This window comes from Pelophylax lessonae, assembly GCF_965119305.1.
Source record: "Pelophylax lessonae genome assembly, chromosome: 1".
In the NCBI taxonomy this organism is placed as follows: Eukaryota; Metazoa; Chordata; class Amphibia; order Anura; family Ranidae; genus Pelophylax; species Pelophylax lessonae.
In genome coordinates, this window is record NC_138768.1 from 794,222,397 (window position 1) to 794,239,617 (window position 17,221).

The window sequence follows — 17,221 nt, forward strand, 5'->3', positions numbered from 1 at the left end:
TATTGTTTGTATTGTTATTACAATGCTGGTGTTATAAAATAAAACTGTATGCTGTGACAATCGATTTTCTTTAAGTGATCCAAATGAGACAGTCAGAATAAACAGGTTGCCTGTAACGTCCTGTCGGGACATCTCAATACATTTATAAATTAGTTGTAGGACTTGCTTCTCTCTTTTCACTGAAATGTCATCTGCATCCTTTCTGTGATTGTATCATTTCTGGCAGCAAGGCCAATAAGATTTGAGCCTAGCAACTGAAAAGGTCTGTGCTAACAGTGTAAAGACGGGTAAATATTAGCACAAAACACATCTATGTTCATAATGTTAATGTTGGCACACAGCTTTCATATTTGCATACATGGTCCCTTTAAAAATCTTCTCTTCAAGGCCCTGAACCAAAACTAAACTGAGGAGACCCCAAGAGGGCTTGTTCCTGCACACGATTACATGGGTCTTATTTCTTGAACCGAGCCTTTTTTTCATACAGCCAGAGAGTGCAAATCAAAAGTAAACATTCATGTAACTGGATAAGTCTTCAACGTCTGATCTGGTCGTATCTCATTTTCGTTACCTGCTTAATCTTGTCATCTGTAATTTGTGTTTCATAAATCAAGACTTTATCCTCTGCAGATTTCTTCAGGATCTCTGCCGCTCTGTCCTGAGGATGTTTCATCGTCTTTGAACCAGACTGCATAAAAAAAAAAAATAATAATAAGCAATTGCACTGGAGCCTATTCCATGGGAATACACCAGGCTATGTAAATAAAACATATTTTGCTTGAATGAAGAAAGTATCTTCACTGAAATTACACTGCTGAAAAATGAAGCCAATGCACCTACTACTTTCAAGAATATGTGTCAGTGTTTCTTTACCGTTTCTACAAGAGTCACAAGAGAGATGGCTAGGAGAAAAGGATTGCCATTAATGGGGTTACAAATAACATATTTGTAATAGACAGGTTTTTAGACCTGCAAAGCCAAAGTAGACTTTAGGATTTGGAGACTTGACTGACAGATTGATAGAATACTGTAGTTCAGAATGCATAAAAAAAAAAAAACAACAAAATAAATAAATAATAACATTATATATATATATTTTTTTTTTTCAAAAACATTTTATTAAGGAATAAAGCATACATAGCACAAAAGAACAAAGCAGTAACGGGCAGGTTACAAAGCCCACAAAAAGTGATCAAATACAAAAGTGATACACATATAAACAGTACAATGCATGCATGGAGCAACAAGAGATCACAGGCAATCCCACAAGGTGTCATGTGGTAACTCGGTGTAAAAACAGAGGGCCAGTGGGAGCACCAAGTGGACATAGGGCTATTGGAAGGGTTCGCTGGGTAGAGCGCCCATCCACCTGATGAGAACCGAAACAAGGGAGCTACCTGTGATAAAGCATAGTGGCGCCCCCATACCCGACACCCCGTAAAGGGAACTATCTGTGTCAAGGAGTGGGGGATCCAATGCATACAGGTGGGGATCCGGTAAACACATCTCTGAACGTGGGCGCCATAGCTGTTGTCGGTGGAGGCCGAGCCACCACCGAGTGCGAAATAAAGAACCCTGAGTAATTTGTTGAAAGGCATAAAAGGGAGGGAATGAGGAAGGGGGGGATGAAAGGGAGGAGGATGAGGGAGGAGACAGGTAGGGTAAATAGGGGATACACGAAACATTATATATATATATATATATATATATATATATATACACACATATATATATATATATATATATATATATATATATATATATATATATATATAAACACAGCTCAAAAAAATGAAAGGAACACTTATTAACCAGAGTATAGCATCAAATTAATAAAACTCCTGGGATATTGATCTGGTCAGTTAAGTAGCAGAGGGGGTTGTTAATCAGTTTTAGCTGCTTTGGTGTTAATTATAATAACAGGGGCACTAGATGGGCAACAATGAGATGACCTCCAAAAACAGAAAGGTTTTACAGGTGGAGGCCACTGAATTAATTTTCCCTACTCATCTTTTTGGACTGTTTTTCACTAGTTTTGCATTTGGATAGGGTCAGTGTCATTACTGGTAGCATGTGGCAATACCTGGAGGTTGCGCAGGCATTCCAACTCCTCCAGGATGGCAACTCAATACGTGCCATTGCCAGAAGGTTTGCTGCGTCTCCCAGCACAGTCTCAAGGGCATGGAGGAGATTCCAGGAGACAGGCAGTTAACCACTTAACCACTCAAACTGACGTAGACCTACAATAAAATAACATTTGATCGTGGAAGTAAACAAACCATATACAAATATTAGTAGCGCAAAAGAATGACAATATTAAATTATCATAAATCAGGCATAAAGGATCAGACAACCCCAGTGAAAGAAAATGTTAAAAAACAATCCACTGAATGTCCCACAGTCCTTCAGCCAAAAGTGCAGGAGAAATGATGTGTGTTCCAACAGGAGTCCCAATATCAGAGGTATGCCGTTGTTTAGAGCCGGCGGTCGGCTTTCCGGCAGTAATGACAGATGCGGCTCGGGAGCCACTCAATCGTTACCCTGGCGAGCGGGAGGGGATGCCCCCCTCCAGGCCGCCTTCCGCGGCTCTGCCTGGGTCTCCCGTCCCACCGGGAGACCCGAGCAACCAGCCGGCGCCTCCGCCGGCTGGATAGAGTCCCGATCTAAGCCGGATGCGGCTTCATTCGGGTCTCCGATGACGTAACCCGGAGGCGGCGTCCATGACATCACATCCAGGTTACTCGGCTGTTAAGGCGGCAGATTCAAAAAGTGAGTTTATTCAAAAATGCCATTTTCGGCGTTTTGAATACATGGAAGTGCAGTGGAGGGGTGGAGGGTCTTTTAGACCCTCGATCCCTCCATAAAGAATACCTGTTACTGCATAATGCTGTCACAAGGGATGTTTACATTGCTTGTGACAGCAATAAAAGTGATCAGATTTTTTTTTTTTTTTAAAAAACCTGTGATAAATTAAAAAAAAATAAAAAATAAATAGGAAAAAAAATAAATACATTTTAGCCTCCAGAGTCTTTGCTAAAAACATATATATAATGTTTGGGGGTTCTAAGTAGTTTTCTAGCAAAAAATACTGATTTTAACTTGTAAACAAAAAGTGTGAAAAATAGGCCTGGGGCTTAATTGGTTAATCTAGGAGAGCTGGACAGGGCCATAGAAGGTCCTCAACCCATCAGCAGGTCCGGTATCTGCTCCTTTGTGCAAGGAGGAACAGGATGAGCACTGCCAGAGCCCTACAAAACATTCACCAGCAGGTCACTGGCGTGAATGCCTCTGACCAAACAATCAGAAACAGACTTTGGGCTCTTTCACACGGCCGCTCCGTGTGAAAGCTCCGCTGCGGGACTTTTTTTTTTTTCACGGAGCAGATGACATTTGTGTCATCCGCTCCGTGTGCCCGCATATCATCCCATCCGTTTGCGGAATGATTTGAAGAAATAAACTCAAGTTTCCAAGTTCCTGGGTCTGGAAGTGCCACTTTCTTCTTCATTTACATGGATTCCTCAGGTCACGGACCTTGGTGAGCACCCATTCCTACAGGACTGCCACAGCTGCTCGGGATCCATCTTGCTCAGCTGATTGTTTTCAGAGTGGTGATTTGTTTCATTTTGGATTCCGCTGACATCCGCAATGCCATAGACTTACATTATGTCCGCAAATCATCCGCAAAAAAATAGGATGATTTGCGGACACACGGAGCGGCCGTGTGAAAGAGCCCTTAATGAGGATGGCCTGAGGGCCCGACGTCCTCACTGCCTGGCACCATGGAGCTCGATTGGCATTTGCCATTAAACACCAAAATTGGCAGGTCCGCCACTGGTGCCCTATGCTTTTCACAGATAAGAGCAAGCTCACCCTGAGCACATGTGACAGACGTGAAAGGGTCTGGAGAAGCCAAGGAGAACATTATGCTGCCTGTAACCTTGTTCAGCATGACCAGTTTGATGGTGGGCCAGTGATGGTCTGGGGAGGCATATCCATGGAGGGATGCATAGACCTCTACAGGCTAGTTAATGGAACCCTGACTGACTTATATATATATATATATATATATATATATATATATATATACACATACACACACACACACTATATTGTCACAAGTATTAAGTACTGAGGTCAGGACTCTGTGCAGGCCAGTCAAGTTCCACCACCCCTAACTTGCTCACCCATGTCTTTATGGACCTTGATTTGTGCACTAGTTCAAATCATTTGGTGGAGAGGGGATTATGGTGTGGGATTGTTTTTCAGGGGTTAGGCTTGGCCCTTTAGTTCCAGTGAAGAGAACCTTAAGACATCAGCATACCAAGACATTGTGGACAATTTAATGCTCCTAACTCTGTGGGAACAGTTTGGGGATGGACCCGTCCTGTTCCAACATGACTGTGCACCAGTGCACAAAGCAAGATCCATAAAGACATGGATGAGCGAGTTTGGGGTGGAGGAACTTGACTGGCCTGCACAGAGTCCTCACTTTTGGGATGAATTAGAGAGCAGACTGGGAGCCAGGCTCTCTCTCCAACATCAGTGCCTGACCTCATAAACGTGCTTCTTGAAGAATGGTCAAACACTCCCATAAACACACTCCTAAACCTTGTGGACAGCCTTCCCAGAAGAGTTGAAGCTGTTATAGCTGGAAAGGGTGGACCAGCCCATATTAAACTCTACTGACTAAGACTGGGATGCCACTAAAGTTTATGGGCATGTAAAGGCAGGCGTCCCAATACTTTTGACTATATATATATATATATATATATATATATATATATATATATACACACACACACACACACACACATACATACACGCATTCTGTATATAAGTAATTATTTTCATAAAAGGTAGGTCACTTCTGGTTGCCTGCTTTTCATCCATGATGGTATGTTTTATGCTTTATCTTCACTACTGCTTTATCAGGACTGGTAGATCTTTCTCGTGGTACCACAAACAGATAAGATAAGTTTAACATTTTATTTATATGAGAAAATCTAGCAAGAAATATGTTATAGATTTTACTGTCCTGCTATAGATAATTTTTTGCTTCACGGTAACAAATATGAAGCACAAATCTCTATTTCTCATATCTAGCTTCCCTCCTGCAGAGAACAGCTAGATGCAGAGATAAGTTTGATTGTCAATGCCATCATTTTCACTGGCTGTCAGAGAGACCACACTGTCAGAAATTAGGATGATTAAATCTTGGCCATTATTATGACACTAAGGCTAGCCATAGATATGGGGCTGGACAACTGAAATAAACAGGAATCTTCCCTGCTGGCTATTGTACCCAGAATGTGACTGTATCTGATTGGATGCAGTCACTGTACAGCCAACAATCTACCATCCAGCTGGAACGACAGGGCCACCCACAGCTGAAATTTCCACCAATTATGCAGGAATCTGCCAAAATTCAAGCCTTGACTGTTTAGGGACCCTAAAATCACATGCCTCAAACATTCACTTGGAAGAATACACAAAGCCATTGCTTTTTAATAAACTTTCAGAACTAATTAAGGATTCATAACTGGAGGCCAGAAATTAAAGGATAAAAAGCTTAGACGTTGGCTCATCAAACCATACAAGGGATTACATTACAGGTGATTGCCAGCATGTACTTAAAGCCCCCCAAAAATGTAATACAGTATATTGCAGTTTACCAATCCTCAGACATGGTGGCTGCATTCATTTTCTTTTTTAGGCTTTTTTCCACTGTTTTCACCTAATGATCTGACCACTAACACACCTCTCTATTCCCACTCTGGATGAAGGAGAAACAGAACAGAATGTTGGACAGCAGCATTGGGCAGTGTTAGTTGTATTAGCAGATTTAGATACCAGTCCTGCTGATGGGTTAAGGACCTTCTTTGGCCCTGTCCAGCTCTCCTAGGGTAACCTGTGTCCTGGAATCTGCTCCATGCTCTTGAGACTGTGGTGGGAGACACAGCAAACCTTCTAAGAATGACATGTATCAATGTGCCATCCTGGAGGAGTTGGAATGCCTGTGCAACCCTTATAGGGTCCAGGTATTGCCTTGTGCTACCAGTAGTGATACTGACCCTAGCCAAATGCAAAACTAGCGAAAAACAGAAAAGGTGAGTAGGGAAAAAAATTTCAGTGGCCTCCACCTGTAAAACCATTCTGTTTTGGAGGTCGTCTTATTGTTGCCCATCTGGTGCCCCTGTTGTTAATTTCATTAACACCAAAGCAGCTAAAACTGATTTACAACCTTCTCTGTTATTTAACCACTTGCCGACTGCCGCACGACTATTTACGTCGGTGGCCAACCCCTCACAGGCAGAGCGACGTAGGTCTACGTCGCTAGCCTGTAAGGGTTTTGGGAGCGAACGCGTGCCGCCGGAGGCGCGCTCCCGCTCCTGCTCGGTCACGGACCCCCCCGCGCGTGTGCCCGGCGGACCCGATGTCCGCTGGGCATTCGCGATCGTCCGTTACACCGGAAGAAAGGCAAGCGGCTAGTGTAAACAAAGCCGCCTGTCAGTTCTCCCTGTGTAAGAATGATGATCAAATGGTTCTACTATGTAGGACCGTTGATCACTGTTCTTACACACACAGCCACAGCCAATCACAGTTAGAAGCACGCCCCTAGGATACACTTAACCCCTCCCTCTCCAATACAGTTAACTCCTTCACTGCCAGTGTCATTTTTACAGTAACAGTGCATATGTATAGCACTGATTACTGTAGTAATGTCACTGGTACCCCCAAAAGTGTCAAAAATGCCAGTCAAGGGTCCGATCTGTCCGCCCCAATGTCGCAGTCCCGCAAAAAAAAAAAAATTGCAGATCGCCGCCATTACGCGTTAAAAAAAAAAAAAAACATGACAAAAATCTTTCCCTTAGTAAACGCAATAACCTTTGCGCAAACCAATCAAAATACGCTTTTTTTTACCAAACATATGGTAAAAAAAAAATTGGCCTAAAATGTTAAAAAAGTTATGGAAATTTCATATAAAAAAATGTGAAAAATATTGTTTTCTCTTACGTCCTCCGACAGTCGCCGCCTCTTCATATTCGTCACTATGGGGTTATTGACCTTTGCTCCGTAGGAGTAGCTAGGCAACAGAATATGTTAATATCAAAGCTTTTAGCATATCCCACCCCCAGGGGGTGGTCCCCTCAGTCAATACCCTCCTGCTTCCTGCATTCCTACCTCAGTTTCATTTGTCTAGCTCAGGAGTTAGTTAGGCTGTGCCTGTGCTGGGGCTTTTCAGTCTCAGCTTCTTTTTCTCTTTTTGATTTTATTTGGAGTTTTCTCACTTTCTTTATTTAGCTGTTCTTTTTCAGCTCTAGTTAGATCTTCTGATGAAGATGATCGTGCGGTGCTGGGTCTCGGGCTGGCCTCCCTGGTTATCCGGGGTTCAGGGCCAGTGGCTTCCCAGCCTGCCATCGAGCGTTCAGCTAGGTTCCCCTGGCAAATATGAATGACCCATCCCTGTTCGCTGCAGGGATGCTGCGGTGAGGTGGTAACCTCACTGGACGCCATGCGGTTTCGCACCGCAGTTCCTTTGCGTCCTGGCTGCGACTCTCCCTGTCCTTAAGTGCAGCGATTTGATCGCTTGTGCGGGCTCCCCACGCCATCCGGATGGTAAGTGTATTTCTGTGTGGGGACCTGTCTGTTTTTGGGTGTCAGTCTGGGACTGTGGGACCCTGCATGTCTGTGCATGATGTTGAGCTCCCTGTCAGTATAGCTGCTCCTCTGTGGGCTGCAGGGGGGGGGCTCTCCTGCTCTGCTCTGTGTATCAGGCTGTGTGACATGCTGTGTGCTGTGGATGACATGATTGTGAGACATGTTGTGGGCATACTGTAAGGCGACCGCTGCTGCGGTCCGCCATTTTTTTGTGACATGTTTGTGGTGACCGATCCTGTGTGGTGAGAGCGCCGTTTTGACGCCAAATGCCGCCATTCTCGCGGCGCTCGCGCGGGCCGCATGTCAGTGTTTTTCTGCCTCTACAGCCTCGGCCGGCGGCCATGTTTTTGTAGCCTTGCATAGGCTTTGTAGGGACGGTCAGTCTCGCAGCACTTCCCTGGCTCTGAGGACAGCGATCGGTGCGGCAGCCTGTGTGACCTCTCCAGGTTTTACCTTCCATTCCTGTATTCCTTGCCTAGTATTACTTGTCCCTGTGGGGGTCAGTGTATTCAGTTAGTGTGCGGTGGGCCACGCTCACCGCGATCTTAAAGGGACAGTACTCCCTTTTTTTCTTACAACACTGGGGCATGGATTCTCAGGAAAGCAAGTTTCCTACCACTCTGGTAGGGGGTCAAGGGGCTGCTGCTTCCCCCATGGGGGCTGATTTGGCTACTATTGTGGCAAACCTAGCTGCTCAGGTGCAGATGCTGGTGGCTGATCGATCCACAAAAGGGCGATGGGGCTGCTGTGGCTGGGAAGCCCTTCTCAGGGTCCCGTTCATCTCTAGACCTTGTGGGGTCTGAGGGGGAGGCTGAGGTAGAAGTGGTTGATAATTCTCCACCTGGCTCGTCTGAAGAGCTTGCACTCATGGATGAGTTGGTTGCTTCTATCAAGCAAACACTACATTTGCAGGATGAACCATGTCCTCCTGCCTTGCTGTCCTCTTATGGGACGCAAAGAAAACGCAAAACATCGCAGGTTTTTCCTTGCTCTGAGGAATTTCAGCGCGCTGTTGATGAACAATGGCGCAATTTAAAGAAGCCTTTTGCTGTGCCGAGTAGGTTCAAGCTGCGTTATCCCTTTACGCCCGCTACTGATGAGCGTTGGTGTGTACCACCTCCGCTGGACCACGCGGTGGCAATTTTAACTAAGTCCACTGCGATTCCGGCGGAGGATACCCCGGTGTTCCGGGACCCCACGGACAGGAGATAGAGTCTCTTGCCCGCCATACTTATACGGTTACTGGTTCAATGCTGAAACCTATTTTTTGCTTCCCTTATGGCAGCCCAGACTGTCGCGGATTGGACGCAGGTGCTCAGGCGCATCCTGGTGGCTGACTCTGCCCCGCCGACAACATTGGCTATGGTGGATCAAATTCATCAGGGTGTCATGTATTTGTGTGATGCAGACTTAAATTTAGTCCCTTTGGCTGCGCGTGTCCAAAGCGTGGCGGTGTTGACACGCCGTCTGATTTGGCTATAATGTTGGTCTGTTGCCCAAGCTTCTCGCAAACCTTTAGCTACTTTACCGTATGCGGGATCTCGCCTTTTTGGCGACTCCTTGGATTCTCTGATAAAGGGTATTACCGGGGGTATGAGCACGCTCTTGCCCCAGACTCACGAGTCTAAGGTTGTTCGTGGTAAGGACTCTGCCTCATTTGGACCCTCTCAGGGGTCTTTTCGTGCCTTTCGGTCATACTATACGGGCAAGCCCTTCAAAGGCCAAGGCTCCCAGAAGAAGCCGTGGACGGGTAAGCAGAATTCCGGCCAGTTTGGGTCCGCTGCCCATAACAATGCGGCCTGAAGGGGCGCCCTCACCCAGTTCTGGGGTGGGGGGACGTTTGCTCGGTTTTTCTTCAACCCTGGCTGGCCCGCGTTCGGGACAGGTGGGTTCAGGAAATCGTTCGATCCGGATACTAGATCGAGTTTCTCTCTCGGCCAGCGAGCAGATTTTTCCCCTCAAACCTTCAGCTATCTCCGGAGCGCTTGCAGGATCTGCACCTGGCGGTGCGGGACTTGCGGGCCCAGGGAGTGGTGGTCCCGGTGCCTCATCGGGACAGATTTCGGGGTTTCTATTCCAATCTGTTCACTGTGCCCAGAAAGGAGGGCAAGGTACGTCCGATTCTGGACTTGAAAGCTCTGAACCGCTTTGTGCGGGTTCGCAGGTTTCGCATGGAATCCCTGCGATCAGTGGTGGCTGCCCTGGTTCTGGGAGTATTCATGGCCTCCATCGATTTGAAGGATGCGTACCTTCACACCCCCGTTTTCGAGGGTCACCAGTGGTACCTTTGATTCGCCATTGCGGAGGATCATTACCAATTCGTGGAGTTACCTTTTGGTCTCGCTTCGGCTCCGCGGGTGTTCACCAAGGTGCTTGCGCCGGTTCTGGCCTTATTGAGAGCCCAGGGCATCTCGGTCCTGGGGTATCTGGACGACATTCTGGTTCGGTCTGCGACCAGTCAGGGTCTTGTGAACGACCTGTCCGTCACGATGCAGACTCTATAGGAGTTTGGTTGGACGTTAACCTTTCCAAAATCGACGCTGTGCCCGTCGGTTCGTCTTCCCTACCTGGGAATGATCCTGGACTCTGTTCAGGCGAGGGTCTTCCTGCCGGACGACAAGCTCAGGACTCTTCAGGAAGAGGTGAGGTCCCTCAGGGACGTTCAGTGCTCGTCCCTCCGGACGTGCATGAGGTGTCTGGGATTGATGGTCTCGGCTTTCGAGGCGATTCCCTTCGCCCAGTTTCACACGTGGGGTCTCCGAGCGGAGATTCTGACCAGGTGGGACGGGCGACCGCAATCTCTGGATCTCCAGATTTCATTGAGCCATCGCACCAGAAGGGATCTTCTGTGGTGGCTACAGTCCCCGGCGGTGTCGGGGGGCGAGTTTTTTTCGCCCTTTATCGTGGACGGTGATCACCACGGATGCTAGCCTGTCGGGCTGGGGTGGTGTTCTGGGCGTTCTGTCCGCCTAGGGTACTTGGTCGGAGGGGGAATCCTCCCTTCCGATCAACATTCTGGAATTGCGAGCGATAAATCTCTGCCTTCGACGTTGGACGGAAAGGCTGCAGGGCCGTCCGGTTCGGGTGCAGACAGACAATGCCACAGCGGTGGCCTACATCATCCACCAAGAGGGCACCAGGAGTGCCCGAGCGGCTCGGGAGGTGGCCGACATTCTGTCTTGGGCCGAGACGCACGTCCCGGCGATAACGGCGGTTCACATTCCGGGGGTGGAGAACTGGCAGGCGGATTATCTGAGTCGCCAGACCCTGGACCAGGGGGAATGCTCCCTTCACCCGGATGTCTTCCAGATGTTGTGCGCAAAGTGGGGTTCACCAGATGTGGACCTGTTCGCGTCTCGTCTAAACAACAAGGTGGAAAGGTTCGTGGCAAGGACGTGCGTTCCTCGGGCAGACGCGTCAGACGCGTTGGTGGCTCCGTGGCATCAGTATCGCCTGATGTATGCATTTCCACCGATTCAGCTGCTATCCAGGTTACTTCGCAGGTTGGTCTCGGAACCGCGCACGGCGATTCTGGTGGCGCCAGACTGGCCTCGCCGGTCTTGGTACGCAGATCTCGTGAATCTGGCGGTCGACGCTCCGTGGCGTCTGCCTCTTCGAGAAAATCTTCTGTCTCAAGGGCCGATATTCCATCCTGCTTTACAGTTGCTGGCTTTGACAGCCTGGCTGTTGAAACCAAGGTCCTGAAGGATAGGGGTCTCTCCCCTGAGGTCATTCACACTTTGATTAAGGCTAGAAAGACCTCTTCGGGGAAGGTTTACTACCGTACTTGGAGGGCCTATTTTGCCTTGTGTGGGTCCAGGTGGTATTGAACCTTGTTCTGTCCGTGTTGCAACATGCTCCTTTTGAAAAGATCATGGAGATCTCGTTGTCTATGTTGTCCAAGAAGGTCGCCTTTTTTGGTGACGATCACTTCGGCTCGCAGAGTGTCGGAGCTGGCAGCCTTGTCCTGCAGTTCTCCGTATTTGGTGATTCACTTGGATAAGGTGGTCTTGCGACCTCACCCGTCTTTTCTCCCGAAAAGGATTTCGGAATTTCACCTCAATGAGGACGTTGTCTTGCCTTCGCTTTGCGCGAAGTCTAAACATCCGAAGGAGGTGGCTTTGCATTCCTTGGATGTTGTTTGGGCGATCAGGGTTTACCTGTCATCGACTAAATCCTTTCGCAAGGCGGATTCTCTATTTGTCCTTCCAGGGGGACCTCGGAAGGGAATGGCGTCGTCGGCTTCTACCATCGCCAAATGGATTGGACAGACCATTGAACAGGCATATGCTTTGAAGGGAAAAGTTCCCCCCATGCCTGTGAAGGCTCACTCTACCAGATCTCTGAGTACGTCTTGGGCCTGTCATCATCGGGCTTCTGTGGCCCAGGTGTGTAAGGCGGTGACTTGGTCGTCCGTTAACACCTTCTCAAAATTTTACAAAGTGGATGTTCAGGCATCGGCAGATGCTTCCTTTGGCTGCAAGGTTCTTAGTGCGGCAGTGCCTTAGAGTCCCTTATTTTTGGGCCCTTGGCTGTTTGGGATGTTTTTATCCCTAGGTTATTTGTTTTTTCCTGGGTTGTTGCTCCTGTTGAGCAAGTTTTTTGTGTTGCCCAGCTGGTTTCCTTCCTTTGGTAAGGTTCCTTGTTTTCTGCTGTGGGTACTGCGTTGCCTTAGGCGCGGCTGCGTTTCCCACCCCTCATGTCTACACTGCTTTGGGACGTCCCCATAGTGACGAATATGAAGAGGTGGCGACTGTCGGAGGACGTAAGAGAAAACTGAATTTTTGTAAAATCTTACCTGTAAAATTCCCTTCTCTGAGTCCTCCGACAGTCGCCGCCCCCGCCCCTCTTTTGGGGTTTGTTTATGTACTCTACTGCTATGCTACTGAAACTGAGGTAGGAATGCAGGAGGGTATTGACTGAGGGGACCACCTCCTGGGGGTGGGATATGCTAAAAGCTTTGATATTAACATATTCTGTTGCCTAGCTACTCCTACGGAGCAAAGGTCAATAACCCCATAGTGACGAATATGAAGAGGCGGCGACTGTCGGAGGACTCAGAGAAAGGAATTTTACAGGTAAGATTTTACAAAAATTCCGTTATTTTTGCAAAATTGACGCTCTTTTTTGTTCATAGCGCATGATCAAAAAAAATCGCACAGGTGATCAAATACCACCAAAAGAAAGCTCTGTTTGTAGGAAAAAAAGGACACCAAATTCGTTTAGGTACAGCGTTGCACGACCGCGCAATTGTCCGTTAAATTCACGCAGTGCCGAATCGCAAAATAGGCCCTGGTCAGGAAGGGGGTAAAATCTTCCGGGGCTTAAAAGGTTAACTGACCATATCACTATACCAGGAATTGAATTGACTTGATGCTATACTCAGATTAAGAAGTGTTCCCTTAATTAATTTGAGCAAGTGTATAATACATAAGTGCTTTTGGGTTTAATACTGCTTTATTGTGTAACTGCACTTCAACTAAACAATATATGTTTGTTCTTGTCCCCGCAGCATGTGAAAAAATGCCAATTTTACTATTCTGAAGATAAATCTGGTTTCCAGCAGCATGACCTGGCTCTGTGTTTCCATATCTCTGCTGGCCATCACTAGAAGGAGATGGGAGAATTGAAAATTCCTGAATTAAGCTGATTTTTGGAGCACAGCGGGATGTACCCAGAGCCAGAAGGCTTGCGGGAGTTGCTAGAAACAGGACTTTAATAAATGTAGCCTATCATCCTGGCATTTTTTCAAAGCTGGGACAAATATACACTATATTACCAAAAGTATTGGGACGCCTGCCTTTACACACACATTAACTTTAATGGCATCCCAGTCTTAGGCTGGCCATACATGATACAATTTTCTTTCAGTTTTCTGTCAGATTTTCTTGAAATTTACCTTCAAGTATGTAGTACGAAGGCCTGCCTAATTAGATACAAGTGAATGTGTTGTTTAGCTTTGACCTCACATTATGTGGTTTGTGGTAGATCTGACAGAAAATTGTACAACAAAAGTTGGACATGTATGGCCAGCGTAAAGGGCCATACACACTATAAGATTTTCTGAAGACTTTTTCCTTCAGACTTACCAAAACCATATAATATGAGGTCAAACCTAAACACTTTCAATTTGTATGCACTCTGGCAGGCCCTTGCACTACATAGAAAAGGTAAATCTGAAGGAAATCTAACCACAAAAGTTGGATAGTGTGTATCCAGCTTTAGTCTGTAGGGTTCAATATGGAGTTGGCCCAACCTTTGCAGCTATAACAACTTCAACTCTTCTGGGAAAGCTGTCTGCAAGGTTTAGGAGTGTGTCTATGGGAATGTTTGACCCTTCTTCCAGAAGCGCATTTGTGAGGTCAGGCACTGATGTTGGAGAGAAGGCCTGGCTCATAGTCTCCACTCTAATTTGTCCCAAAGGTGTTCTATCGGGTTGAGGTCAGGACTCTGTGCAGGCCAATCAAGTTCCTCCATCCCAAACTCGCTCATCCATGTCTTTATGGTTCTTGCTTTGTGCACTGGTCCAAATCATTTGGTGGAGGGGGGATTATGGTGTGGGGTTGTTTTTCAGGGGTTGGGCTTGGCCTCTTAGTTCCAGTGAAGGGAACTCTTAAAGCGGTGTTCCAGCTGGGGAAAAAAAATTAAACGTTAGCAGCTACAAATACTGTAGCTGCTGACTTTTAATATATAGACACTTACCTGTCCAGGGAGCCCCCGATGTCCGCAACCCAGCCGATTTTTGGATTGACCGTCGGGTGCTGCCTCCGCCATTCTTTCCAAGGGAAACAGGCAATGAATTCCAAAAAAGATAAGTGCTATACAGCACCCTCTTTCCTGCGCTCGGAACCTGGTCCTCAGGCTGCCTCAATCCCGGAACTCGTGCTGATAATAGGCATCCATGATGGCTAGGCTTTGCTGCCCCTTACGACCAGGGCGGTCGACCAAACACTGAAAATACAAAGCAAAGAAAAGGGCGCACCAGCATAGCGCATTATCCTCAGCGAGTTTATTAAATGGGCTCTGAGGAAGAGGCACGGCCTCGAAACGCGTCAGCCCTCTGCTTCCAGTAAAGACGTTGATCCTCTGGCATGAGGCAGATTTATGGAATTGATGTGCCTGAATTTCACGATTGTTTGTGAGTAGCTGATTTTAATTTTTCATTTAATAAACTCGCTGAGGATAATGCGCTAGGCTGGTGCGCCCTTTTCTTTGCTTTGTATAAACAGGCAATGAAGCCTTTTCGGCTTCACAGCCGGTTCCCTACTGCACATGCGCGAAGTGCGTGGCACATTCTCATTGGCTCAGTGGCGGGGGAAGGAGAAGGGGGACGGCGCCGCTGCATTGTCTAGTGGAGAAGGTTGCCTGTCAAAAACAGGTACCTGTTCCCCCCTCCCCCCTGAAACGTCTCAAATGTGGCACTGGAGCGGGGGAGGAAGCAGATGAGCGCAAGTTCCACTTTTGGGTGGAACTTCGCTTTAAGGCGTCAGCATACCAAGACATTTTCAATAACTTCATGCTCCTAACTTTGTGGGAACAGTTTAGGGATGGTCCCTTCCTGTTCCAACATGACTGCGCACCAGTGCACAAAGCAAGGTCCATAAAGACATGGATGAGCGAGTTTGGGGTGTAGGAACTTGACTGGCCTGCCTGAGTCCTGACCTCAATCCAATAGAACATCTTTGGGATGAATTAGAGAGCACATTGCGAGCCAGGCCTTCTCTCCAACATCAGTGCCTGACCTCACAAATGCGCTTCTGGAAGAATGGTTAAACATTCCCATAGACACTCTCCTAAACCTTGTGGACAGCCTTCGCAGAAGAGTTGAAGCTGTTATAGCTGCAAAGGCTGGGCCAACTCAATATTGAACCCTACGGACTAAGACTGGGATGCTATTACAGTTTATGTGTGTGTAAAGGCAGGTGTCCCAATACTTTTGACAATATAATATAATATACACACACACACACATTCTGTATATAAGTAATTCTTTACATAAAAGGTATGTCACCTCTGGTTGCCATGATGGTATGTTTTATACTTTATCTTCACTACTGCTTTCTCGTCCCAATACATTTGGTAATATAGTCATACTTTTAGTGAAAACTAAAAACTCAATTATATTTGCAGTATCCCATTACAGCAAGTAATTAAAATTACCCATTTAACCCTAGCCTGGAAACAAAAGAGCAGCAGAGACACACCACAAGATTATCTCCATTAGAACTCTGGAAGGTTTTACCTCCTTCATGATCAGAGCATTTTTTGCTATTTGGCACTGTGCTCCTTTAACTGGCAATGGCGCGGCCATGCAACACTGTGTGCAAATCCCATTGTTACCTTTTTTTTTACACAAGTAGAAAAAAAGTAGAGCTTTCTGTTGGTGCTGTTTGATCACCACTGGGTTTTTCCTTTTAATTATGTAAATGAACAAAGACCGAAAAAAACAAAAAACAAAAAAAAAAACATCATTTTCTTTCTGCTATAAAATATATCCAATTAAAAAAAAATAAAAAAATTTCTTCAAACATTTAGACCAAATGTATTCTGCTACATGTCTTTGGTTAAAAAAAAAAAAAAAAAAAAAACCCAAAACGTATATATTAATTGTTTTTCATGAAAGTTATAATGTCTACGAACTATGGTATACATACTGGTATTTCTATTTATACTAGTAATGGTGGTGATCAGCGACTTATAGTGGGACTGTGATAGTGCGGCAGGCAATCTGTGGGTGGCAACTGACTAACTGACATCACCAGTGACACTTATACAGTGATCAGTGCTAGGGGTTAACATCAAGGGGTTAACTGTGTGCAATGTGTGTATTATTTGCCACTTTTATTATTAGACGTTGCTGATTTTCTCCCTGCTTTGCAGGGAGAAAAAATGAGGCACATCTCGGTTGCGTGTTCAATGCCCTATGTTGTTAGTAAACACAGGGCTCTGCACTGTGATTTGCTAAGCCGATTAGCAGGTCTTGTCTATAAATCATTGGCTGGGACCTGCTGATCGGCTTGTGCTGTAATGAATCACAGCAAAGACAGCGCACGCGTGCCCCCTACCCTGATATGCCGTATCACGTACAGTGAAAAAAAAAAAAAGTGTTGACTTTACATCTACTATAGGAGAGGAATTCCTAAGAGTGCACCAAGACAAAACCAAAAGTTTGCTCCTGATCTGATGCTTGTGACTCCAAGCTGCCTTTTGGAATTTTTTTTTTTCATTTTTTTCAAGAAAAAATTATTTTTATTGAGCATAAAAAATCATTGTACAAACAGCATTTAAACAGGAAGCAATTGAAACACAGAACCCAGTACAATGGGAAGGTCAGAAAGGTAATAAACATGGTGCAAACCAATGTCAACATAGAATTACAATAAAGTATCCATCAGAATACAAAGCAATGCTCAAAAAACGTAATAACGGGGAGGAGGGAGGAGGAATGAATTGAACTCCAGTGGGGGAAAAACAGAACTATGAGTCACAAGGGGGGTGAAGAGAAGAAGGGATGAAAAAGGTGGGACGGAGGGAAAGGGACTAAGGAGGGGAAGGAAGGGGG

At 46.2% G+C, this 17,221-nt stretch overlaps 1 protein-coding gene across 1 annotated transcript in view; it reads right to left on the bottom strand.

Moving 5' to 3' along the window:
• The window catches only part of EVC2 (EvC ciliary complex subunit 2), a 316,078-nt gene that overhangs the window by 74,361 nt on the left and 224,496 nt on the right, over nucleotides 1-17,221 (bottom strand). The window contains exon 16 of the mRNA XM_082263099.1: nucleotides 572-688. Within this exon, the coding sequence (XP_082119225.1) occupies nucleotides 572-688 (117 nt within the window). The remainder of the gene's footprint in view (nucleotides 1-571; nucleotides 689-17,221) is intronic.